At 36.4% G+C, this 26,631-nt stretch overlaps 1 protein-coding gene across 1 annotated transcript; it reads right to left on the reverse strand.

Moving 5' to 3' along the window:
- Positions 1 to 53: 53 nt before the first annotated feature.
- Positions 54 to 25,182, reverse strand: LOC149846007 (protein ESMERALDA 1-like). The gene is made up of 10 exons (XM_089996116.1): positions 24,558 to 25,182; positions 21,611 to 21,683; positions 20,798 to 20,865; positions 20,621 to 20,709; positions 4,151 to 4,348; positions 3,068 to 3,272; positions 2,795 to 2,962; positions 2,179 to 2,346; positions 1,849 to 2,039; positions 54 to 611 (listed from the first exon to the last, which is right to left on the reverse strand). Exons 1-10 carry the CDS (start codon positions 24,927 to 24,929, stop codon positions 452 to 454), a joined length of 1,692 nt encoding a protein of 563 aa, XP_089852242.1. The 5' UTR covers positions 24,930 to 25,182; the 3' UTR covers positions 54 to 451.
- Between the last annotated feature and the right edge of the window lie 1,449 nt (positions 25,183 to 26,631).

Below are 26,631 nucleotides of genomic sequence, written 5' to 3' on the forward strand. Positions count from 1 at the left end.
TTGGACATATTTTAATTGAAATAAAGGGAAAAGCTCACAGTAGAAGATGATGATCAGGGAAAAGAATGGAGATTCATTTTCTAAAAATGCTGAGATTAATTCCATTTTACAATCATGTGAAGATTGATCAATCAGGTACAAGAGGTAGCAAAACTGAGGCTGCTAATAGAGAAACACATTCTGTTGCAGCCCAATAAATATTACAACCGCGGGGGCCAGCCAAAGTTTCGCCCAATCATAATCTTCTTTCTTTCCAAACATGTACAACAGGCTTGCTGTTTCCCAAAGCTCGATAAAAAATGGAGCAATGTACTCCAACCAAATCCGTAAGCCTAATCTCTAAGAGCCGTATGTTAAGAAGGGAATAAAAGAATGGTGCAAAATTAGGCCAACGGTGGCAGGAATAGGTTAGAGATGGGATGCTGGCAAGAACACAGGGCGGTAAAGAAGATCAGGGAGTAGTAGAATTGGGAACTTCGGATTTGTTCAATCTACACATGCAATCTGGACAGGGAAAGGTGTATATCGAATCATTTGGTCTTCTTATCCCCACACCTTTTGCATCGCTATGGGACCGCATGTTCGCCATTTGCTTTGTGAAAGTCTTCCATCTGCACCGTGCAAACCACAACAAGCAGAAGCATCAATAGCCGACCCAGAAAATTATAAATAAAAAATAAGGCATCTTAAATTGTATACGTGCGTGAGTTCCAATCCAATGAAAAACCAGAAAAAATGAGGCAAATAGCACCCTACATCTGCAGCAGTAAAGAGCTAATTAATTTGTTGAACTACCATTCACAATTATATTAGCACAATAAACTTCTTAATTAGGCATAATGAGCAAATTATAAATATGGGTTGACTGGTTAGGAGCATAAAAATGATTTCATTCTAGACAAACCAACAATCTGCAGAAATGGAAGCAGAACTACTGGTAATGCATCAGGGGCACAGCCAAACATTCAAAGATAAGAAACATGCACAAAGTCGGCACTGAAGTATTCATGTATTGCCTGTATTATCTTATCTTACATTTTAAAGACCACATGGAGTACTGGAAAGTAAAATACAAACATGCAGTTAAAGAATCTCATGCATTCACAACAATGGTTATTTAACACCAGAGTGTTTGTTTATGACAAATTCTGTAATTGTAGTGTGTTTTTCAAGAGTTGATGAGCTACTGACCCCCCTTAAGAAGATCTATGAGAAGCAAAATATCTACAACTAGCTGCACTGTTCACAAAGTTTACCCAGTTAGGCACTTAATCACTTCTTTTGGACTAAACAATATAAGATAGCAATCATGATAAAGTTCAACCTTAATCCACGTACTTTAACAGGAAATAGATATGCAAAGAGATGAATGTGGCACTCTATGGAACAATTCATTTTTTATCAAATAGTTTAAAGAAAAAGCTATCCACAAATTTCGCCTTAGCTTGTGACCCCAGAGAGAAAATAACAGCAATAAAAGCAAGCATTAGATCAACCTCTTCTAGGAACAGCTGTACCAAGTACTAAGCACTAACTCAATTATCATTTACTTTGACTCAGACACCAATAAAAATGTACTTTGAGCAAAGGAAATTCAGAGAACATTGAGAACAGGAAAAGGGTTATCTAAAATGAACATGCCTTAAAGTAATGATCACCAAGAGACCAAGCAACAGACACATGCACACGTGTAAGGCTCACAGAACAGAAAATCAACAACTTTCACACACATGCATGTACAAACCCAAAGAACAGACAAATGAATTTCTTAATAACCATAGAAAGAAGAGAATGAAAGTTTAGACAACATCAAAACAGCAGTAAAATATCAGGTTTCACGATGGATACCCTATATTTGGATTATCTAGCAACAGAGCCAACTTTCGCTTGTCAGGTCTGATAGTCTTCGCATGACCACCATATAAGTATCGCCTGTGACCCATCAGAAAATGAGGAAAATTCCCACCTTGAGTCGTTACAAACACTTCACTGTGAAGACAAACACCGTAATCGACAGCTGCCATCCTAGAAGAATATTTCTGGAAATTGCAGCACTTAAGTTAGACATAATAGGCAACATATTCATGAACAAGGCAGCACATCCAACACCAGAAATGCTGAAACTTAAGCCCAACTAACACACCATATCAGAGACAGAAAATGCATGAAATACCATACTTTAAATGGTGCAAGCTCCTCAGGTGAGGCCAATGTCTCTTTAGTCTGCAAAAGTGGGAACATTTCTCGTAGGGGAACCATTGTTCTCTCAGACTGGTAGATTTTTCCTGATGCCACATAAATAGATGTCTTATTACTAAATCCCATGCCCCTAAGCATCAATCCAACCTGCAGTACCACAAAAGGCAGAATGCACAAATAATAAGCATAAAACTGTAATTATGTACTACTCTAAAGACATCAGCAGCATAAGACCAAACTAAGCACGGTTCTTCATCAGTACAAATTTTGAAGCATGAGAATCAGATAATATCATAATCCAAACAACTTTTTCCAGATCAATAATCCTCAAGCATGTTGTTGTATATGCCCGAAGTATATGCCACCACCCTGCATGAGTTCAGAGTACAGCACTGCACATATTCAAATGATGGTTCATTTACATCTAGACCAAGTAGCACTAAGGTGAATGTGTCTACCATTGTAAATGGTATTCATTCCTTTTTTGATGCAGAAATTTCTCACTAAAACATGGTATCTGACAACCAGCGGATAGGATAGTATACAATTTGATGCACAGAAGCAGTGACAGGAAAAGATTTCAAGCAGAATCTACCTCCAAGGGTGTAAGAGGACATTTTCCACTGAGTCTAATCATCCCAGGCCGTATTATACGTCCAGGCCTGGTAAACTTCCCGCGCCAACCTCTTTCCCTTGCAGCATCCATATCCAACTTCTCTTTCTCACCCCCATCATATACACAGCATGAAAAAGCCACCATATCCTGCATTAGAATTCAAAACCTTCATTTGCTATAAAGATGCAAGGAATTTCACATAGACAAACAGTTAAGAAACAAGATGAAATGCTGCAAAACAATTGTGAAAACCTTTTCAAATCTAAGATGTACAGCAACGTATTTTCCATCATTATCTACACTATGCATTTTCATCCGCTCAACCAACTTTTCAGAAAGACTGGCAATAGGATTTGAAAATCTTAGTGCTTCATAGTTGGCCAAGCATCTGAGCTTTTGAACAGGTGATGGGGCATCCACCGACAATCGGTTTGCAAAAGGAGAGATCCTTATAAGCCTGAAACATCCATGACAAGATGAATTTATTGCTTGCACCATAAAGAGTTTGCAAGTAATTTCAGGCATTGAATCAAATAAAGAGAGATCATTCTGAATAATTTAAATGCATGCTACAAAATACTATACATCATTACAATTCTACTGCAAACAATGATCATATGGATAAGGACGCAGATATGGTGATCAAGCCACTTCCAAGGAGCTTCAATACAACTAGTACAAAGGGATATTGTACAGGAGTAAAATGAAGCATTCGGTTGACATAGACAGAGGAACTAAAAGAAAGATAGCAGCCCCCACCGACCACCATATCTCTCTCTCAAATATATTTAACATGACCAGACAAGTCTTGAGAGTGTGGGTTTTAAACCGTGTAGAAAATATACCTAGCCACCTTTTCTCAAACAAAATCTGAATTGGCTCTAAACTGATTATTTCATGAGTTGGGGTGCTATTTTAGTTTGTATATGACATCAATGTATTACATAAAAATGAAAAATGATAAACTATAATTACAAATGGATCCTCCTGCAACATTTAATTCAGTAGATATAATCATATAGTTACTCCAGAAGAAACATAAACAACATAAACAGAAAATCTGCAAAATTTGGAGTATGAAAGATCCCATGAGAATGTAACATGTCACAAAACTTAAGACGGATGCACTACTAAGCATAAGGAAATCCATTTGCTAACCCACAAAAAGGTAAGTTTCCAAGTGTTCTCTGAAATAATTAATCAAACAGCTCAAATCACCAAACAGACAACCGACAGATTTTCAAATGAATGCATATTTACTAGAGGAAAGACGAAGAACTAAAAGCAGATGCAGTGCAGCAATGACAGGCAAGAGTTAGAAGCTTCTGGACTTACTTTTCCTCGAGTAGCTTTGGCAGAACCACATCCTTGTAATATTCAATAGGTGACCAAGCCTTAATTCTAAAATTAAGGACTTTACTCATGTTGTGATCATATCGGTCCACTATGTATTCAGGCAGTTTATTGACCACCCTTACAACACCTCTGAGTGCTTTGACAAAATGCTCTTCATCATAGATGTCACTAAATTTACTGTACAATCACAAACAGCCAAATATGTGTGAAGTTTTCATCTCCAACAATCAAGCAAAAAAGGTAAATATTGAACTAACCAAACTTCCCCACCAAATTTGGACTATAGGAGCTTCATGCAACAAAAGATAATTAGGGTAACATGTAAACCCTAACTAGAGCCATGCTGACATAGAAAGATAATTAAAAACATCAACATCCTTTTCTCTTTTTTGATTACAAGGAGCCTTCCTAGGGACACAGATGACTTAATGGCCTGCCTACCTATGAAGTAAACCTCGGGTATAAAAACATCTTAAATTTGTCATCGCATCATAACATCAAAAGACAAGAGATTGAACATTCTTATTTGTCAGTAGGGCAATCTTATTTGCTAGTATAGTAAATTGATCAGATGTTGTAACCCAGAAGTTAGAGCCATTGATTGGAAAGAAACATGTAAACCCACTTGGAAGATGGAAAGGTGATATTGAAAATAGGGTAAAAAAGGAAACCAGTGATAACTGAAACCAACCTACCTTAATTGAAATTTCAAGGCTGAAAAACAGATATCCTACAAACGTATGACAGTAAAATAAGGGCATTCATGACAAAAAGTTAACCCTTTTACGAAAAATTCCATATGATTTGGAACTTTAAAGGACATTTAAGGAATTTTAACTTTGTTTAGCTAATCATGCACCTCTACCCAAATGTAATGAAAAGAGGCGGAAGCACCAACGGAGTAAAAAGCACTCTTTAAGAGTGACCTCAAGAGCCAAGAACACAAACACTAACAGTGCACACACAAAACTCTCAAAAGTAGAAAATGACCTAAAGTCATAAGTTGGATTTATTGAAGAAAGAAAAGGGTAAAAAACCCAATGCATAAAAGAGGAGAATACCTCCTCTATTTATAGAGGAGGGAGACTCAAGGAAGGGACCACAAGGGGCTCCCATGTAGTCGTTGGGAGCCCCAACGGTCATAAATCTGACTGTTGGGGCCCCAACGACTACAAGTGTGGGGCCCTTGTGGTTTTACAAAAAGGAGAAAATAAAAAAAAGGAAAAAGAAAAAGGAGAAAAAAGTAAAAAAGAAAAGTTACATTGTGGTTTTACAAGAATACCCCTATCGGGTATTTCAATAAAAGGGAAAATGTATATATATACATATATGTATATATATACTTATATATATACATATTTTAACATGCCCCCTAAAACTTTACGGGGAGAAGACCGAAAGTTTGCTAAGAAGAAACATAAATCGTGGAGTTGAGAGCGCCTTGGTGAAGAAGTCAGCTAGTTGATACTCTAAAGTAACATATGGTAATGAGATAGTCCCTCTGAGATATTCATTTCGAACATAATGGCAATCCATTTCGATATGCTTGGTCCGCTCATGAAAAGTGTGATTGCTGGCAATGTATATCGCACTTTTGTTATCACAGCAGAGCTTGGTGGGAGTGGAAATGGGGACGCCCATGTCACCAAGGAGACTCCTGAGCCATACGATTTCCATAGTTGTCATTGCCATGGCCCGATATTCAGCTTCAGTGGATGACAGTGAAACCTTCTGTTGCTTCTTGCATCTCCACAAAATGAGGGATTCACCTAAAAAAATGTAAAGACCAGTAGTTGAGATACGATCATTGGGATTTCCTCCCCAGACAGCATCAGTAAAAGCAGTTAACTCAAGAGATGAGGAAGATGATAAGAAGAGTCCCTTGGAGATGGTATTTTTGACGTATCGCACAATTATCATTATGGCCGCTATATGAACCGAAGTGGGTGCATGCTGAAACTGGCTTGCTGCATGAACCGCATGAGCTATATCTGAACGTGTGATGGATAGATAGGTGAGGGATCCAATTAATTGACGGAAGGGGGTTAGATCCTCAAGAAGAACACCATCCTCAAGTCTCAGTTTTGCATTGATAACTTCGGGAGTCTCATCTTTCTTTTCATTAGATATTTCTGACTTGATACAAATGTCTGCAGCTAATTTCATTTGAGATAGAATGTATCCTCGCGCAGAATAAGCTAATTCCTAAAAAATATCTCAAGTATCCAAGGTCAGACATATCAAAAGTTTCTTTTAACATAGACTTTACATTATTTACTCTCTTTTTGTCACTCCCAATGATGATCATATCATCAACATACAACAGAAGCATAATAATGGAGTCACCTGTCCTTTTAACAAAAAGAGCAGTGTCAGTATAGCAAGAAGAAAATCCTAAATTGATTAATATATTACTAAACCTATCATACCAAGCTTTAGGAGCTTGCTTAAGTCCATATAAAGCCTTTTTTAATTTCAAAATTTTTCCATTTAAATTCATACCTGGAGGAGGTTCTATATAAACTTCTTCATTTAAATTACCATTCAAAAAGGCATTTTTGACATCAAGTTGAAAAATTGGTCATTTTTTAAGAGAGGCTATAGCAATAAGAGCTCGAACACTAGTCATTCAAGCAACTGGGGCAAAAGTTTCATTATAATTTACCCCATACTCTTGGGCATATCCTTTGGCTACCAACCTAGCCTTATATCTTTCCAATGAACCATCACTCTTAGTTTTTACTTTAAAAACCCATCTACATCCAATGGGTTTCTTGTCATTGGGAGGATCAATGATTTCCCAAGTTTGCGCCCTTTTAAGAGCATTAAGTTCTAGTTCCATAGCTTCATTCCAATGAGCATATTGTTTAGCATCATTGTAATGAGATGGTTCATGAAAGGAGTGAAAAGCAAGTAGGCATGCTCGAAAGTTAGGAGAAAAAGAATCATAAGAAACAAATCTATTGGGTATTTTGGAAATCCGATTTGATTTTCTTTGAGAGGTCTCTTCGATTGACTCACTTTGAGAGAATTTTTCAAGGGCACAAGGAGGATTTCTTTCATTTCTTCTAAAGTAGACTTGTATTTGTCTTGAAACATTTTCTTCTAAGTTTTGATCATCATTTGGATGTTCAAAATGATCTTCACCAAGGGGTTCACTAGGATCAATATGATCATCTATGATGTTTTCTTGAGGCAATAAGTCAAATAAAAAAGAATAATCAATATTTTCATTTGGTTGGTGCGAAAAGTCATTTTCTTCTTCTAGGAATGTGACATCTTTTGAGATATAAAGTTTGTTTTTTAGTATGTCAAAACATTTATAACCTTTTTGTTTTTCGCCATATCCCAAGAAAATACATTCAATAGCCCTAGGAGAAAGTTTATCATTTTTGTGAGTTAGAACAAAGCATTTACATCCAAAAATCCTTAGTCTTTTATAATCGGGAGACATATTGTAAAGTTTTTCAAATGGAGAAAGATTTTTCAAAGAGGATGAAGGGGTTCTATTGATAAGATACGTTGAGGTTAGAACCGCTTCGGCCCAAAAGGATTTTGGGATATTTTTTGAAATTAATAACGTTCTTGTAGTTTCTATTATGTGCCTATGCTTTCTTTCCGCAAGACCATTTTGTTGCGGAGTGTTGGGACAAGAACGTTGATGACAAATTCTATTTTCTTTTAAATAGCTTTGAAAATCATTGGACATATATTCGCCTCCCGAATTGAACCTAAGAATAGATAAATTTCTCAAAAATTGATTTTTAACCATTGCATGGAATTCTTTAAAGAAGGAGAAAACTTCGGATTTGCGACTTAGGAAGTAAATCCACGTGAATCGAGTGAAGTCATCAATAAAGACCACATAATACGAAAATCCTCCTTTAGACAAAATAGGGGAAGGTCCCCACACATCGGAATGAACAAGTTCAAATGGCCGAGTGGTAAAGTAACTTCTTTGAGGAAATGGAGTAGCTTTAGATTTCCCAAAAATGCAATCTTTACAAGTCATGTGATTGTCTTTACAAGTATTGTTCAAAAACGGAAAAAGAGACATTTTTACAAAATTTGGATGACCAAGTCTCTCATGCCAAATTCCAATACTTTTGTCTTTTACAAGATTGCAAGATGACTTAGATAGAAGAGTCAAAAAGTCCATAAAATAGAGATCACCCCTTCTATGGCCTTGCCCAATCAGCTTCCCTGACTGGAGATCCTGCACGGTGCAATCTTTAGGTGAGAAAGAGACTTGACATCCATGATCGGTGATTTGAGAAACGGAAAAAAGATTTAAATTAATTTTTGGAACGATTCTTACTTTAGGAACAAAAAAATTTTGAGAATTTTTAAAATCAAGCGTTCCAATACTTTCAATTTTCAATGATGTTCCATCGGCCGTTGAAACATAAGAGGATATGGGTTCGGAAAAAACATTTGAAAGAGAATTTTTATGAAATGTCATATGAAAAGAAGCACCGGAGTCTAGTATCCACATACCTGGAGGTGATGAAGAATAGGCGATGGCGGCTCCGGATGTTGAGGAAGAAGTCTTGAGAAGATGTTGGAGAACTTCGGAGATATGATTAAGAGTATATTTGATATCTCCCTCTTTGGCACTTTCTTCTTTCTTCTTTGGAGAATTTTCTCCAACCGCGGCTACTTTTCCTTTAAGTTTGGGACAAACCGGTCTAATGTGTCCCGGTTCATTGCAATAATGGCATATTATTCCCTTTCTAGGCCCATTACGATTTTTGTTAAAGTGAGGAGGTCTATAGGCTTTAACATTTGATCCGAGCCTAGTAACGGCCAAAACTTCATCATTCTTAATGCTTAAGCCAAGTTGAGTTTCCCTTGGCATATTTCGGCGAGGGCGTCTTCAATAGGTAGGGCTTTGCTTCTATGGAGAAGAGATGCCCTAACTTGTTCAAATTTCGGGCGAAGACCATGAAGAAATTGAAAGAAGTGCTCATTTTCAATTTGTTTCCTTCTTAATTCAATATCTTCCGGAGCCACCCATTTAGGCTCAAGAAGAGCAAGTTCATCCCAAAGAGGGGTTAGAGAGCTAAAATAGTCCCGGACACTCATATCCATTTGTTTGATGGAACGGATTTTTTCTTGACAAAAAAATTGTCGAGCAAGATCCTTTTGGGTATACATACCCTTAAGGAAAAACCATGCCTCATTGGCCCTTCTAAATTTGGCAATATTAGCACAATTTTTAAGGTCAACATTGTTCATAAACCATGCCAAAATTTTGGCATGGTTACTTTCCCAATCCTCAACTTTGGATTGATGGTCATTGATAGCTTTGATGCGTTCATCGCCATCTAAAGCTTTTTCAACCTCATTTTCGATTTTAGTGAGAACAAGAGAGGGTTCGGGAGTAGTTCCCATAACAAAACCCTAAAGTTTCTTACCTCTTAGATGATTTTCCATTGCGGAGGCCCACATGAGATAGTTGGACCCATTTAGCTTAAAAGAAAGCTCCACTTTAGAATCATGTTCCATCAGCACCAAATCCTTCCTTTCTTCTTAAAATTTGAGAGGCACACGCTCCAAGATAATAAAGAGAAGCCCAATCACCAACCGAGCTTTGATACCATGTAATGAAAAGAGGCGGAAGCACCAATGGAGTAAAAAGCACTCTTTAAGAGTGACCTCAAGAGCCAAGAACACAAACACTAACAGTGCACACACAAAACTCTCAAAAGTAGAAAATGACCTAAAGTCATAAGTTGGATTTATTGAAGAAAGGAAGAGAAGGGTAAAAAACCAAATGCATACAAGAGGAGAATACCTCCTCTATTTATAGAGGAGGGAGACTCAAGGAAGGGACCACAAGGGGCTCCCATGTAGTCGTTGGGAGCCCCAACGGTCATAAATCTGACCGTTGGGGACCCAATGACTACAAGTGTGGGGCCCTTGTGGTCTTACAAAAAGGAGAAAATAAAAAAAAGAAAAAAGGAAAAAGAAAAAGGAGAAAAAGGAAAAAGTGAAAAAGAAAAGTTACATTGTGGTTTTACAAGAATACTCCTATCGGGTATTTCAATAAAAGGGAAAATGTATATATATGTATATATATACTTATATATATACGAATGTATATATATATAAGTATATGTATATATATATACATATTTTAACACCAAATAGAGCCAAACAGTCACCTTATCCAAATTTAATCTTTATCCAAACGGTGCAACTATCGTTCAATAATTTGTAAAATAACAGGATTTTGCACTCCGTTATTCACAAAATTCCAAATTTGTACTACCCATTATGTTGTTTTGTTAAAATGTTTGTTTATACACTTACAGTTGAATCTCTATTAAATTGGTGGTTAGACATTTTTACTCATGAAACTTTTCAAAATCTATAAAAAACAAAACATAAAAAATTAAGATTCTTCTAAGACATCCTTTGAGTGATTGAAATAGGTAAGTTTTTTTTCTCTATTTAATATTTTTTAGCTTTATGTTATATTAGTTGTCTACCTTCTTTTTTATAGAAAGCTAGTTGTTTACCATTTTTATTTTCTCGTTTGTAATATACCAAAAAGGACATAACCTTTTGCTGACCTACTTTGGTGGCACTCAAACTATTTACTTATGGGAAAATATATGGTAGTTCTGTACCATGATACCTTATGGTGGTATACACTCTTGTTTGTATGGATCTAAGCCACCAAATGGGAAATCTAACCATACAACCATTTTTAACATGGTTTATTTAATATGTTAGAAGCTTTTCTTATGTCAAATACACTATAAGACCCATTTTTGAGATGGTTAAAAATCAACGACCCACAACTGATGAAAATAAGGATGGTTTAGAACAAGGTTACCGGAAGCGCCCATAGACATGGGGAAGTGCAAAACACGGCACTTCCAAAACGTTAGGGGAAGCACCCTTTTTAAATGGGAAGCGAGGTTCCCAATAATGAGAAGTGCACTTCCTTAAATTGGGAAGCGAGCTTTTCTTTTGATGGAAACTGATTCCCAACTCTGGGAATCGTGTTTCCTTGTATTTTGGGGCTCAAATAATTTTTCCCTTTATGTAATTGTTGTTTACCAAAAAAAAGAAGTTAATGTTTTGGAAAGGGCAAAATTGTCCTTCGTGAAAATTTTTGTTATAAGGCACGGAGAGGGAAAGGGGGGGGGGGGGGGGGTTGAGTTTTTAGGGATTGTGAGTGTTATCTCTCTCGTTCTCCAGCAACTTCGATATTGCTTTGGCGACTCCAACGATCTCCGACAACCATGGGGATCAGGTACGCCCTCTCTCTCTCTCATTCACTATGACACTCTCTCTGTCTGTCTCTTTCTCGCTCTGACTCTCTCTCTCTCTTTTCTTGAACTCGCTCTCTCGGGGTGCTATTTTTTTCTGGGGTGCATTTGAAATTTTCTTGGTTGTTTGTTTTTTTGTTTTATGGTAGTGGGTGCGTTTGAAATTTGAATCTCATTCTCAATGTTGTTCCAATTTTGCTATGTTATTTTGCATTTTGCTTGGATTTGTGGTTAATATGTGCTTGGATTTTGCCATGTTAAATTACGTTTTGTTGTTATTTATTGGTCCTGTGATGTTAAGTTGTACATGTGTGTGTGTATATATATATATTATTTATAACGATGTAATAGATAATACCCTCTAGGGGTATTTTCATCATTTCACAACATTGTAATAGGTTGTGCCCATTAGGGGTACTTTAGTTCTTTTACTTTATTTTGTTCTTTTTATCCTTTTTTATTTTTATAGGAACTATTTGGTCAAAGACCAAATAGAGCTCTTGGAACAGTCCAACAACTATATTTGAGACTACCACTTGTGTATAACCAGGGGTGAACCCCCTCTTGTTCTCCAATGCTCTTTTCAAGCATTCTAACTCACCTTGTGAGTATATTATGAATAAAATATTATTTATTTTATTCTTGCTTTTGTATTTTAATGCATGGTATTGCCCTTAGTAGTTGTTTGTATTGCCTATGTTGGCACCTTGTATTATCCCATGGTGGACTTGTGGATGTGCATGTTGTGTTTGTGTTATCATAAGCCCCTTGTGGTTCTTGCTTTTGTTTTTTCTGCATATTTCGTGACATGGTATCAGAGCGAGAGATTCTTGATCTTGGTATTTTGTTCAAATTTGTGCTTCGAAAGAAAATTTTGGATTGATATATGGTTTGGACTCGAGGCTCTCGTATTTTGATACATATCTCTTGTTTAATTAAAAAAAAGGTATTTATGATATATATTTCCATTCTTTTCTTTTTAAAATCTGTTTAAAATATTATGGTTATTTCTTGGATATGTAAAATGTGTTTTTTGAATCAATTTGAATTAGAGTTTTGTGAAATATTTTTTAATGAAATATTATTATAATGTTATTTGACATTAACCCATAAGTAGTCTACTCTTGAGCTCCATATGGTAAGTTCTCCATGTTATTATTATTTTTAATACAAAAAATATATAATTTTATGATCTCATGTATATATATATATATATATATATATTATTTTGGGTTTCTTGGACACAATTATGATTATTAGTGACTTTATGCATGTGTCAAAGCTGTTAAATTATGTATATATAAATATATATATACATATACTTATATATATATACATACGTATATATATATATAAGTATATATATATATGTATATATACATAATATATTTCTTTTTCTTTTTCTGTACAACCAAAAACCCGATAGGGGTGTTTTGGTAAATCACCATGTACTTTTTCTTTTTTGCATTTTTCCTTTTTTCTTTCTTTTTCCCTTTTTCTTTTTCTTTTTTATTTCTTAGTTTTACTTTTGAAGGACCATAAGGGGCCCCACCTATCTAGTCGTTGGGGCCCCAACAATCATATTTATGATCATTGGGGCTCCCAATGACTAGAAGGGAGCCCCCTTTATGGTCCCCCTTTAGCTCTCCTCCTCTATAAATAGAGGAGGCTCACACTTGTAAAGGCATTGGGTTTATACCCTCCTCTGTCTTTCTTCAATAATATTCAACTTATGACTTTAAGTCATTTTCTACTTTTGTGAGTTTTGTGTATACACTTTTAGTGTTTGTGTTCTTGACTCTTGTGGTCACTCTTAAAGAGTGTTCTTGCTCTATTGGTGCTTCTGCCCCTCTTCATTACATGGTATCAGAGCTCGGTTGGTGATTGGGCTTCTCTTTGTTATCTCGGGACGTGTGCCTCTCAAGCTTTTGAAGAAAGAAAGAATATTTGGTGTCGATGGAACGTGATTCTAAAGTTGAGCTTTATTTTAAGCTCAATGGGTCCAATTATCTTATGTGGGCCTCCGCTATGGAAAATCATCTAAGAGGTAAGAAACTTTAGGGTTTTGTTATGGAAACTACTCCTGAACCCTCTCTTGTTCTCACTAAAATCGAAAATGAGGTTGAAAAAGCTTTAGATGGCGATGAGCGCATCAAAGCTATCAATGACCATCAATCCAAAGTTGAGGATTGGGAAAGTAACCATGCCAAAATTTTGGCATGGTTTATGAACAATGTGGACCTCAAAAATTGTGCTAATATTGCCAAATTTAGAAGGGCCAATGAGGCATGGTTCTTCCTTAAGGGTATGTATACCCAAAAGGATCTTGCTCGACAATTTTTTTAGCTATATGGGTGGCTCCAAAAGAAGAGCTAACAAATGGATATGAGTGTCCGGGATTACTTTAGCTCTTTAACCCCTCTTTGGGATGAACTTGTTCTTCTTGAGCCTAAATGGGTGGCTCCGGAAGATATTGAATTAAGAAAGGAACAAATCAAAAAAGAGCATTTTTTCCAATTTCTTCATGGTCTTCGACCGGAATTTAAACAAGTTAGGGCATCCCTTCTCCATAGAAGTAAAGCCTTACCCATTGAAGACGCCCTTGCCGAAATATGCTTGGCCTAAGCATTAAGAGTGATGAAGTTTTGGCCGTTACTAGGCCCGGATCAAATGTAAAAGCATATAGGAAAAGTAGCCGCGGTTAGAGAAAATTCTCCAAAGAAGGAAGAAGAAAGTGCCAAAGAGGGAGATATCAAAGAAACTCTTAATCATATCTCCGAAGTTCTCCAACATCTTCTTCAACATCCGGAGCCGCCATCGCCTATTCTTCATCACCTCCAGGTATGTGAATACTAGACTCTGGTGCTTCTTTTCATATGGCATCTCATAAAAATGTTTTTTCCGAACCCATATCTTCTTATGTTTCAACGGCCGATGGAACATCTTTAAAAATTGAGAGTATTGGAACACTTGATTTTAAAACCTCTCAAAACTTTTTCGTTCCTAAAGTAAGAATCGTTCCAAAGATTAATCTAAATCTTTTTTCCGTTTCCCAAATCACCGATCATGGATGTCAAGTCTCTCTCACATAAAGATTACACCGTGCAGGATCTCCAGTCAGGGAAGCTGATTGGGCAAGGCCATAGAAGGGGTGATCTCTATTTTATGGATTTTTTGACTCTTTCATCTAAGTCATCTTGCAATCTTGTAAAGGACAAAAGTATTGGAATTTGGCATGAGAGACTTGGTCATCCAAATTTTGTAAAAATGTATCTTTTTCCTTTTTTGAACAATACTTGTAAAGACAATCACATGACTTGTAAAGATTGCATTTTTGGGAAATCTAAAGCTACTTCATTTCATCAAAGAAATTATTTCACCACTCGGCCTTTTGAACTTGTTCATTCCGATGTATGGGGTCCTTCCCCTATTTTGTCCAAAGGAGGATTTTCGTACTATGTGGTCTTTATTGATGACTTCACTCGATTTACATGAATTTACTTCTTAAGCCGCAAATCCGAAGTTTTCACCTTCTTTAAAGAATTTCATGCGATGGTTAAAAATCATTTTTTGGGAAATTTATCAATTCTTAGGTCCGATTCGGGAGGCGAATACATGTCAAATGAATTTCAAAGCTATTTAAAAGAAAATGGAATTTGTCATCAACGTTCTTGTCCCAACACTCCGCAACAAAATGGTCTTGCGGAAAGAAAGCATAGACACATTATAGAAACTACAAGAACGTTATTAATTTCAAAAAATATTCCAAAATCCTTTTGGGTCGAAGCGGTTCTAACATCAACATACCTTATCAATAGAATCCCTTCATCTTCTTTGAAAAATCTTTCTCCATTTGAGAAACTTTACAATATGTCTCCCGATTATAAAAAACTAAGAATTTTTTGATGTAAATGCTTTGTTCTAACTCACAAAAATGATAAACTTTCTCCTAAGGCTATTGAATGTATTTCCTTAAGATATGACGAAAAACAAAAAGGTTATCGATGTTTTGACATACTCAAAAACAAACTTTATATCTCAAAAGATGTCACATTCCTAGAAGAAGAAAATGGTTTTTCGCACAAACCAAATGAAAATATTGATTATTCCTTTTTATTTGACTTGTTACCTCAAGAAAACATCATAGATGATTATATTGAACATCCAAATGATGATCAAAATTTAGAAGAAAATGTATCAAAACAAACACAAGTCTACTCTACAAGGAATGAAAGAAATTCACCTTGTGCCCTTGAAAAATTCTCTCAAAGTGAGTCGATTGAAGAAACCTCTCAAAGAAAATCAAATCGTATTTCTAAAGTACCAAATAGATTTGTATCTTATGATTCTTTTTCTCCAAACTTTCGAGCATGTCTACTAGCTCTTCACTCCTTTCATGAACCATCTCATTACAATGATGCTAAACAATATGCTCATTGGAATGAAGCAATGGAACTTGAACTTAATGCTCTTAAAAGGGCACAAAGTTGGGAAATCATTGATCCACCCAATGGCAAGAAACCCATTGGATGTAGATGGGTTTTTAAAGTAAAAACTAAGAGTGATGGTTCATTAGAAAGATATAAGGCTAGGTTAGTTGCCAAAGGATATGCCCAAGAGTATGGGGTAGATTATGATGAAACTTTTGCCTCAGTTGCTCGAATGACTAGTGTTCGAGCCCTTATTGCAATAGCCTCTATTAAAAAATGGCCAATTTTTCAACTTGATGTCAAAAATGTCTTTTTAAATGGAAATTTAAATGAAGAAGTTTATATAGAACCTCCTCCAGGTATGAATTTAAATGGAAAAATTTTAAAATTAAAAAAGGCCTTATATGGACTTAAGCAAGCTCCTAAAGCTTGGTATGACAAGTTTAGTAATGTATTAATCAATTTAGGATTTATTTCCTGCTATACTGACACTGCTCTTTTTGTTAAGAAGACAGGTGACTCCATTGTTATGCTTCTGTTATATGTTGATGATATGATCATCACTAGGAGTGACAAAAAGGGGGTAAATAATGTAAAGTCTATGTTAAAAGAAACTTTTGATATGTCTGACCTTGGATACTTGAGATATTTTTTAGGAATTGAAGTAGCTTATTCTGCACAAGGATACATCATATCTCAAATGAAATTAGCTGCAGACATTTGTATCAAGTCAGAAATATCTAATGAAAAGAAAGATGAGACTCCCGAAGTTATCAATGCAAAACTGAGACTTGAGGATGGTGTTCTTCTTGAGGATCTAACCCCCTTCCGTCAATTAATTGGATCTCTCACCTATCTATCCATCACACGTTCAGATATAGCTCATGCGGTTCATGCAGCAAGCCAGTTTCAGCATGCACCCACTTCGGTTCATATGGCGGCCGTAATGAGAATTGTGCGATACGTCAAAAATACCATCTCCAAGGGACTCTTCTTATCCTCTTCCTCATCTCTTGAGTTAACTGTTTTTACTGATGCTGATTGGGGAGGAAATCCCAATGATCGTATCTCAACTACTGGTCTTTGCATTTTTTTAGGTGAATCCCTCATTTCGTGGAGATGCAAGAAACAGCAGAAGGTCTCACTGTCATCCACTGAAGTTGAGTATCGGGTCATGGCAATGACAACTATGTAAATCGTATGGCTCAGAAGTCTTCTTGGTGACATGGGCATCCTCATTTCCTCTCCCACCAAGCTCTGCTGTGATAACAAAAGCGCGATATATATTGCAAGCAATCATACTTTTCACGAGCGGACCAAGCATATCGAAATGAATTGCCATTATGTTCGAGACGAATATCTCAGAGGAACTATCACATTGCCATATGTTACTTCAGAATATCAACTGGCTGACTTCTTCACCAAAGCGCTCCCAACTCCACGATTTATGTTTCTTCTTAGCAAACTTTCGGTCTTCTCCCCGTAAAGTTTGAGGGGGCATATTAAATTATGTATATATAAATATATATATACATATACTTATATATATATATACATACGTATATATATAAGTATATATATATATATATATATGTATATATACATAATATTTTTCTTTTTCTTTTTCAAAAACCCGATAGGGGTGTTTTGGTAAATCACCATGTACTTTTTCCTTTTTGCATTTTTCCTTTTTCTTTCTTTTTCCCCTTTTTCTTTTTCTTTTTTTATTTCTTAGTTTTACTTTTGAAGGACCATAAGGGGCCCCACCTATCTAGTCGTTGGGGCCCCAATGATCATATTTATGACCGTTGGGGCTCCCAACGACTAGAAGGGAGCCCCCTTTATGGTCCCCCCTTAGCTCTCCTCCTCTATAAATAGAGGAGGCTCACACTTGTAAAGGCATTGGGTTTATACCCTCCTCTGTCTTTCTTCAATAATATTCAACTTATGACTTTAAGTCATTTTCTACTTTTATGAGTTTTGTGTATACACTTTTAGTGTTTGTGTTCTTGACTCTTGTGGTCACTCTTAAAGAGTGTTCTTGCTCTATTGGTGCTTCCGCCCCTCTTCATTACAAAAGCATGTTCTTTAAATTCTATTTGGTGTTTTCATTGAGATGTGCTTCTTAAGAATTTTTAAATTCTTGTATGTTTTATATCTTGAGTCATCATGATTTTAAGTTCATTAGTCATGCCATAGATGTTTTGTATGCTCTCATGAGATTGCTCTATCGGCATATCATCTTCATATTTATGTGTTCTGAACATATGTCTATGCATGTTTTATGTGTCATTAATGATTATGTGTTATTTCAAAATTGGTTTTGGTATTTTGGGTTATGGTCTCAAATTAAATTGAAATTAGAGTTTTATCTTAAAAAACTCTTTTTTAAGCGAGTTATTGTTTTATTGGCTCTTGTGCAAGCATGATAAGTCAAAATATATTTTGGGTATGTTAGTATCTTATGTGAAATCATGGTGTTCATATACATATCTTATTTGTTCTTTCATAATTTTTTGTAGCTTTAAAGTTATTAAATTATTACATATACATGAATTTTGATCTCTTTGTGAGTATCCATGATTAGTTGTACTTGTGGTTTTACTTATGGTTCTTTAAAAATCTTTATATATGTTTTTGACCATCTTTAATGTTGTATGCCATTGTTGTCTTGTAGTAGACTTGCTTATATTATACATGCATATAGTTGCATCATTTGATATCTTGTTGTGCATATGATTGCACTATACTCATTTTAAAGTTTTCAACTACCTTTATTGGATTTGATTTGAAATTTTGTTTTTTCAAATTGGTTCTTATATAAGAACTCGCTTATTTGGAAACCAATTTTCGTGAGTATGTATTGCGTCCTTATGGCATTTGTTTTGTCCATCACCAATTTTTATATGATGCCTTATTTATTTTTTGCCTTATTGTTGAACCAGAGTTGTTTGTTGGGGTGAATTGTGTGCACCTCAATTTTGTCAGTTTAAATTGCTGGCCTATAGTTTAGCTCAGAGTTACCCGAAGTGCCATAGGACTTAGGAAAGCATGCTTCCCCAAAGCATGTTTCGGAAGTGCGAAACGTGGCGCTTCCGAAATGTGTTGGGAAGCACTAAAAAAATTGGGGAGTGCGCTTTCCCTAAATGGGAAGCTCGCTTTCCCTTCGCTTCCCCTTATTTTTTTCCTTTTTTCCTTACTAATCATCCAAAGGTCAGATTTTGCTTGTGGAGCTTAGATCTCTGTAAATCAAGTGATTACCACTGTAAGATATGGTGGTACAGTACCACCATAGAAGCACCCGTTAGTTATTTATAAAGGAAGATTAATAATCTGCAATTAAAAATGGTAAATCTATAGCATGAACATCAGATGGGGTATTAGACACTTTCCAAACAAAAATCCCTTAAAGATGTTATGCAGTGATGCAGATGCAAAATTTTCATATGGTGCTTTCATCTGTCAAACCCACTTCATGGTATTATGCCAAGCCAATTATCTTAATCTGTAAAAAGAATACCAGAACCCACTGGCTATGTCAAAAGGCATCTAAATTACTCATTTAACTCAAACAGATGCCTAGTTAATTTGATTGAGAAAATCTATGTCACAGGGATTCGGCTAGCAGGGTGCCGCACCCGCGTCGACGCAACGCGACGCGGGTGCGGGTGCAGCACCAGGTGTGGTCAACCCGACCCTGGGTGCGGTCAATGCACCTAGGGTCATTTTGGTCCAATTTTTCGGACTTAAAAAAAATTGCCAAAGTTTTTTTTTTAATATGTCACAGGGATTCTCCAACTAGGTGCCGCACCCGCACCCGATGCGGTCAACCTGACCCTGGGTGCAGTCAACGCACCCAGGGTCATTTATGTCCAACTTTTGGACTATATATATATATATATATATATTTGCCGCACGCACCCGAGTTTTTTGGAAGTGCCGCATCCCTGCACCCGCACCCATGTGACATAGGAGAAAATGCAGTTCATGGCCAAATAAGAAGCTACAAGTACTGATCTTTCAAGTCCATAGAAAATGAATATTTCAAAAAAAACATGTAGCAAATATATTTAAACAGTAAAAGGTTTAGGAATTTATCAAACAGATAAAGCCTTTAAATGTAAACATTTTCCTCCTTAAGGGTCTACAATTTTTTTCAAGAAATGAAGAGATTATAATTTGCTGCAAGATAAGCAAGCAAATGATAAAAAACTACCTATTACATTTACAATATATTTTTTTCATGAGTATCATTTACAAGATAATATAATATTTTCCAAGTGACTGTGTTCAAACCAGTCATAAATACACTTTTTTCGTTTAACACGATTTCAATGCCTTTATGAAAAATGAAAATATTTAAAATACTGCAATAAATGAAAAAATATATAATAAAATTTCACTTAATATTAAAATATTATCATGATTATTCATTTTTTGAAAAAATCTCAAAACTTTAATATTTTCATGGTTTCAGTTTTTATGTTTTTAAAAAATCCAAGAATTTTCCTGAGAAAAACTGCTTACTTTTATGTTCTCCTCAGAAAAAACACCAACTGAAATTATCAAAAAGATCAATATTGTTTAGTTTGTTACTATGATTAACAACATCATATTAAGCTAACAAATTAAACATAAGTGCATCTTAAGTAACATAAAATTAATATATCATCATGTGGTCAATCAACTGGATCAGACAAATAGCAGAGAAAAGTAGGACACAAAAAGTAGATCACCTTCGATCTCTCCAAACACTGTGAAAATGAAAATTGGGGACTACAAGGGTCGCATTTAGATAGCCTGCTACCGCAACTGCATTGCATATCTGCAGAACACATGCAACAGCTATTACCCACCTATATGAACAACCAATTGATAAGAGTTCAATCATGATAATATAGATAGAACAGTACCGATGTGCGCTGCTGATTCAAGCCACCATTTGCCTCAACATATATGAAGCCATTGGAATCCGGTAAATCTGAATATTGACACAAAAAAATGTCCGTCTTAAATAAAGAAGCCGCTGCATGTCCAACATGCATATATATTTTTGTCAAAGAATGCAATTATTACAGAAGACCAATTGCTTTGCCAAAAATTGGCATTTTACCATGGTTTATGTTTGATTAATTCATTAGTCCAGAAGAGATATTTTTCATTTTCTTTCAGAAAAGAATGTAGTCATCATGCTGTTTTTTTATGAGCTCAGTCATCACATCTTAGGTAATGGGAAAAGGTGCTTACAGATCATTCTCCACTGATAATATGGGAAAAAGAAAAAGAGTCCCCCTCATAGTTTACTTGCACAAATCACCAGTTAAATAACAGAGAAGCCAACTGATACCATTAGAGCAGTAATGACCAACAATCTGTATGTTACTGATCTCAGTACAAATTTAAAAAACAACATATTAAGAACATGGTGGTGCCCACATGATTGCAAACGTGAATGGGTGCACATGCATACATAAGATGAGAAACGTATATGGGGAAATGGGAAGGACCGTTTCTGATGGATGTAAACATGCAGAGATATAAACACAGAGAGATAGCAAAGGCTACTACCTACCCTGCATTCAAGCAAATGTAAGCGATTATAATCTGACAGTGCATGCATGAGTGATGCCTGTACATACATGCACACATGCATTCATCCCCATGTGAGCAAGAAAACAGAACTGCTCTCCAGTTTATACGTTAAAAGGATCAGTGATAGGTCATACCTGCTTCAGCTGTCCAGTTTATACAAGGCTTCCACTCGCCACCTTTATACGGTTGTCGCCATATGGATTGTAACTAAAACCATTTAAATAACATACGTAAAAACACAAGGAACCAACAAGAAGCATAGGTTGCTTGGAAAAACATGATTCACTAATGGAAAGAGTGATAAAGTTCAGCATAAATGCACAACAGAAACATCACATATCTTGCACCTAGAATTTGAACCAAGGTTACCAGAGATGGAATCAGAATCAAGAAATGATGAAGAAAGTGGAAGTGAGATATAAGGGATTTATGAGTACATGTGAAGTGGGAAATGAAAAGTGACTAGGGAGCTTTAAGACATTAATTAACAAGTTTTTTAGAATGTATCAAAGAGAAAGCTCTTATACTAGATAATACTATGATTCATTTAACATTTATAAACTACATTTTTTGCCTTCAAAAGCATAAAGTATATGTTTATATAATACTTATATTGTTTGCTATATGATTTATAACGTTAGTTTGTTACACATCAAATATAAAAAAAAGTCTAGTTTGAACATATATAAGCAAGGATTATTATTTAGTTAATTATCACAAAAACTAGCAAGCAGCAAATAATAGATCAAGATTATCATAATGATCCTATAAATTATATACAAGAGAGTGCATAATAGGATGCTTGTTCTTACTTCTTACAATGAAAAGAATGCTTGGAATGTTTGTGCCTAGACTTATTCTTTCAAATAAGTAATCTAAAATACCTTGGGAATTATAAAAATGAAAAGATTTGCATTTTAAGAAATTATAAAAAATGTATTACCATTTAAGATTTATTCTTCAATCTAATTAAAGTAGGTCGACTATGTTGCTTTTATTATATCAATCACAATTCATTAATTTTGTTAATGTATTTTTTCTACAAAAACTTTAATTCTCGTATTGAAAATTTGATGTCTAGAGAAGCTTCAAAAGCACTTAGCTTCCAGCTTCCAAAGAGGCTTCTCAGGAAGCAAGCTTATCAAGAAAGGTAGAAGCTTCCTATAACCCATGCCCCTCGAGCCACAACAGGCAATGAGCATCTCCCACCTTTGAACTTCAAGCAAGAGTCACTCCTGACCTAGACCGACTCCCAATCACTTGGTCCATGATTTTTAACTAGTAATCTCTTTTATATAGAATGGAACAATAACAACTGCTTCAGACAAGGCCGTACAAACCAACAAGGCAACAACCAACAGAAATTTGAATTCCCTTCCAAACCACTCTTGCTCTATTTGATCTCTTCCTTTCTCCATGTTCACTTTGCTCTTACACGATCGCTCACCCATGTCTGTCAATGGAATCCAAGAACAAATACTTGAACAGGTGAATACAGCACCACCATATAAATCATCACATCAAAATCACATATAATTTTGTGTATTACATGTTTTTTTCTTATTGGACCTTCTTTTCCTTCGGATTTGGCAATTTTTCAATGTATTAAATTGAAGAACACAATGGATATCCAGGCAAGACCCCTATGTCTGACTTGAATATGGAAATACCAACTTCAGAACCAGAACTTGCACACGTGAGAAAGCACCCTCTTTCATGAACCCCATCTTTTGTCTCTGCCCCAAAACTGTGAATTATTCTATATCCATCTTTTCTTTCTACTCCAAAATCGTGATCTCTTTTATATTGATTTCCACTTACCATGGTTGGTTCACTCATTGTTATAGATGGGGGCAAAACCCCCACCTTTCAGGAGAACTTCTAACAACCACCACCAGCCTCTGTTTTTCTTCTTCCTGTTCAGAACTCAATTGTTTGAGTTTATAGTGATATCAAGGTTCAGTTGTAAAAGGTCCTCTAAGAAGGATTCAATGATTCATAATGGCCGCTTCAAGGCAAAGGTGGAAGGTATCCATCTTCATTTCTCACAATTTGCTTGTGTTACCAATTTCACACGCAAAAATTAAAGATTCATATCAAGGTAGAAATCAGGCTCCACACTCCTCCAACAAAGAATGATGAACAAATTTGTTTTAGCAGTATTTTTTTATTGTTGCCTACCATGCTTGGGGAATTTCGATTTGGTCCACTGTCCTCACTCCAAGTTTAACTAATTCTGATTCTTTCACCGCATTAACCAGAAAAAAACAAATCTGTTCCCCTAATTTTAACATCTAAATAAGATAACACAACTGGTCATTCCAAGTAACTATTTTTTTCTACATCATTTCCCCCCTATTCTCAAATGGTGTGAAATTTGTCACACATGTGCCCCTTAAGAATGTTTTGTTGAAAATCATGTGTATTTAGTTTGAAGCTCATGCTACCAATGGAAAGACATCTGCTACATACTCGATTTCAATTCAAGCTATCACCCAGATTGTGCATATTTACTACCTCTTCCTTTCAAGATGGTAAAAACATACGGTCCGCTAAATTGCATGCATATATAGACTTGGAAGAAGAATTGCGATGAAAATCATGATACGATCACAGGATCAGCTTTCACAACCTCTGAATTTGGCATGATATAAAACTAAGCACCACATGAGTCATTCTGCAAACGGTAAACTCGCTACAATATCAAAAGCGATTTCGTTTCTTCACAGAAAGCATGAAAACCTTCAATCTTGGATAGAATCAGAAAAATCAAACACGTCTACTTTAGGAAAAATAAGTGCCTGCATTGAATCTTGGATCTCTAATGACCAGAACCTGAGAATCAATGATCAAAAGTCAACATTTCTCCTCAAAACACAGAAACCACAAAAATCATTGGGTGAAATAGATCGCAAGAAATTCGAGCTCTAAAACGCATGACCGATTTCCTAATCTCGAATAAAAAAAAAAATCCGCTAAGAAAGGAAATTCATATCCAAGAAGCCAATACCAATCGGAAAATCAAAATCCAAAAGAAGATACAGAAGATCGAGAGGGAGGTTAAAAAGAAAAAAAACTAACCGCATCGGAGCTCGAGTTATCGGCGTTCATGTCCGGCCAGAGATTCGCGAAGACCTCGTGGCTGCGATAGACGGAGCCCGGCGCCGGCGAGTCGGAGATGGTAGGGACGACGGAGCTCATGTAGTAGAGCATGATCGCGATGTAGATGACGGGAGCGAAGAGGAAGACGGCCTGCCTCCGAAGGAGCACGGAGAGGAGGATCCACGTGGCCCTCTGCACGACGCCCTTGGGCCCTGCACCAGCCGGAAACCGCCCGCCCCTGCCCTTCCCATGCCGGAGCCGGGGCGAGCGCATCGGTGAATGAGGCGGAGACGGCGACGGCGAGTACCCGCCGTTCGGCAACCGATTGCAGGAAGGCAACCCTCCTCTCATCCTTCCTCGCCTTCCTCCGCAAGGCAAACCAGTGGGGGCGGGGCTCACCTCCCTCGCTCCTCCTTTCCTCCTTCCTCCGTCTCCGTCATCTCTAGCTCTCTCTGCTAGTCTCTCCTTCTTCCCGCTTCGTCACAAAAGAAAGAAGAAGAAACGGGAATGACAACGAGCACGCACGTGCCGTCGCGGAGAGAGTCGAGACGAAGGGGAGGCCGCACGTGCCGTTCTTGGCTCCTTCTCTTTCACTTCTCCCTCCGTTTTGGGAAAGAGGAGGAGGGAAATAAATATTACGTTTGCTTGTAAGAACCTGTCAAGGAAGGAAGGGAATAACAGTGAATAACGGGACTCGTCTTCAATGGGGTGGTAACGGTAATTGTTCGGGTCGGATATCCGAGTCCGGTAAATTTAGCAACATCCAAATTCGGATTCCAAATTTAAACCGAATTCGAATATCCATTCAGCATTTCCTATTACCTATTTAAGCCATTCAGATCCAGATTCTCTATGAGCCTTTTCCATTAGGACATGTCCCGTTTGATCGGATTCCGTAGCGCCTACTTTAGAACTGAATCTTGCAATGTTATTTCGTGTAAAAATATTTTATGTTATTTGTAAATAGTATATTACATTTTTATATATTATACTTGAAACTATATATAATTTTTTATAAATTACACTTAATAGTCCATATTTTATGTATATATCTTTCATTCATTCCTTTTATATACATATATATTTTAGACATTCTTCTTTTTATATATTATACAAAATATATATTATTCATAAAAATATACATAATTTATCCATACGAGCATTATCGAGCCGTTGTGTTCGGGCTCCACTCATTTAAGCTAAACAAGCTGCCCATGACTCGATCTGCTCGCTAACTATATGAACTGATCATGAACGAGTTCGTGACCAGGCGAACCGGGCTAAGTAACGAGCTGCTCTGTTCGTTTACCAGCCCTAATGATTGGGAGTTGAACGTCTTTGTATTTTTTTTTACCAGATTTTGGGTGACATGTTTTCTTTCAGCTTGGTAAGATACCGGTCAACTTATTCATTTGTCTGGTACTTCAATTTTAAACCCACAGGAGAGAGAGATGGCTGACATGGGTCCTTGTGTATCCAAGTCCTTTGCCTCGAGACTGCAACAGAGTGCCTCTGTCTGCTTTCTGTTGGAGCCATGTCCACCGTCCACAGTTAGATGGATCACGCATAGACGTCGATCTCATTGGCCATTACTGTAATTAAATAAATATTTTGTAAGTGGGTAGTACATTAGAGACGTGCACGGCATGAGCTTCACACTCAAAGACGACTATAAGTTGCAACACGCAATGGACTAAATAATCATCATTTATTTACAATCCAAAATCAAGTGTTGCGTAATGAACAAGATCAATCTGAGCACTCGTATGATAGGGCCACTTGGGAATGTCACCAAGTAGATGGAACGTCACAAGTTAGCAAGGTCTAAGTTGGGTGTACTTCTGGGTGGTCAGGGCGGGGGGACCTCAAGGGTTTTACAAAGGTCAGCAAATGTGCTGTCTGTGATAAAGAGGGTTTTCTCTTAGATTATTAAAAGAAAAATAGAAGGCCAATCTAATTTTCATTGTGTAAAGTATTTTTCAACTCTGAAAACGATTGGTTAGGATCATTGTTGAGCCCTTTGTTTCTGTCAAACTGTCATTTAAACCTTCCT

The sequence above is a fragment of the Nuphar pumila genome, chromosome 2 (assembly GCF_984573655.1).
Source record: "Nuphar pumila chromosome 2, dmNupPumi1.hap1.1, whole genome shotgun sequence".
Lineage (NCBI taxonomy): Eukaryota > Viridiplantae > Streptophyta > Magnoliopsida > Nymphaeales > Nymphaeaceae > Nuphar > Nuphar pumila.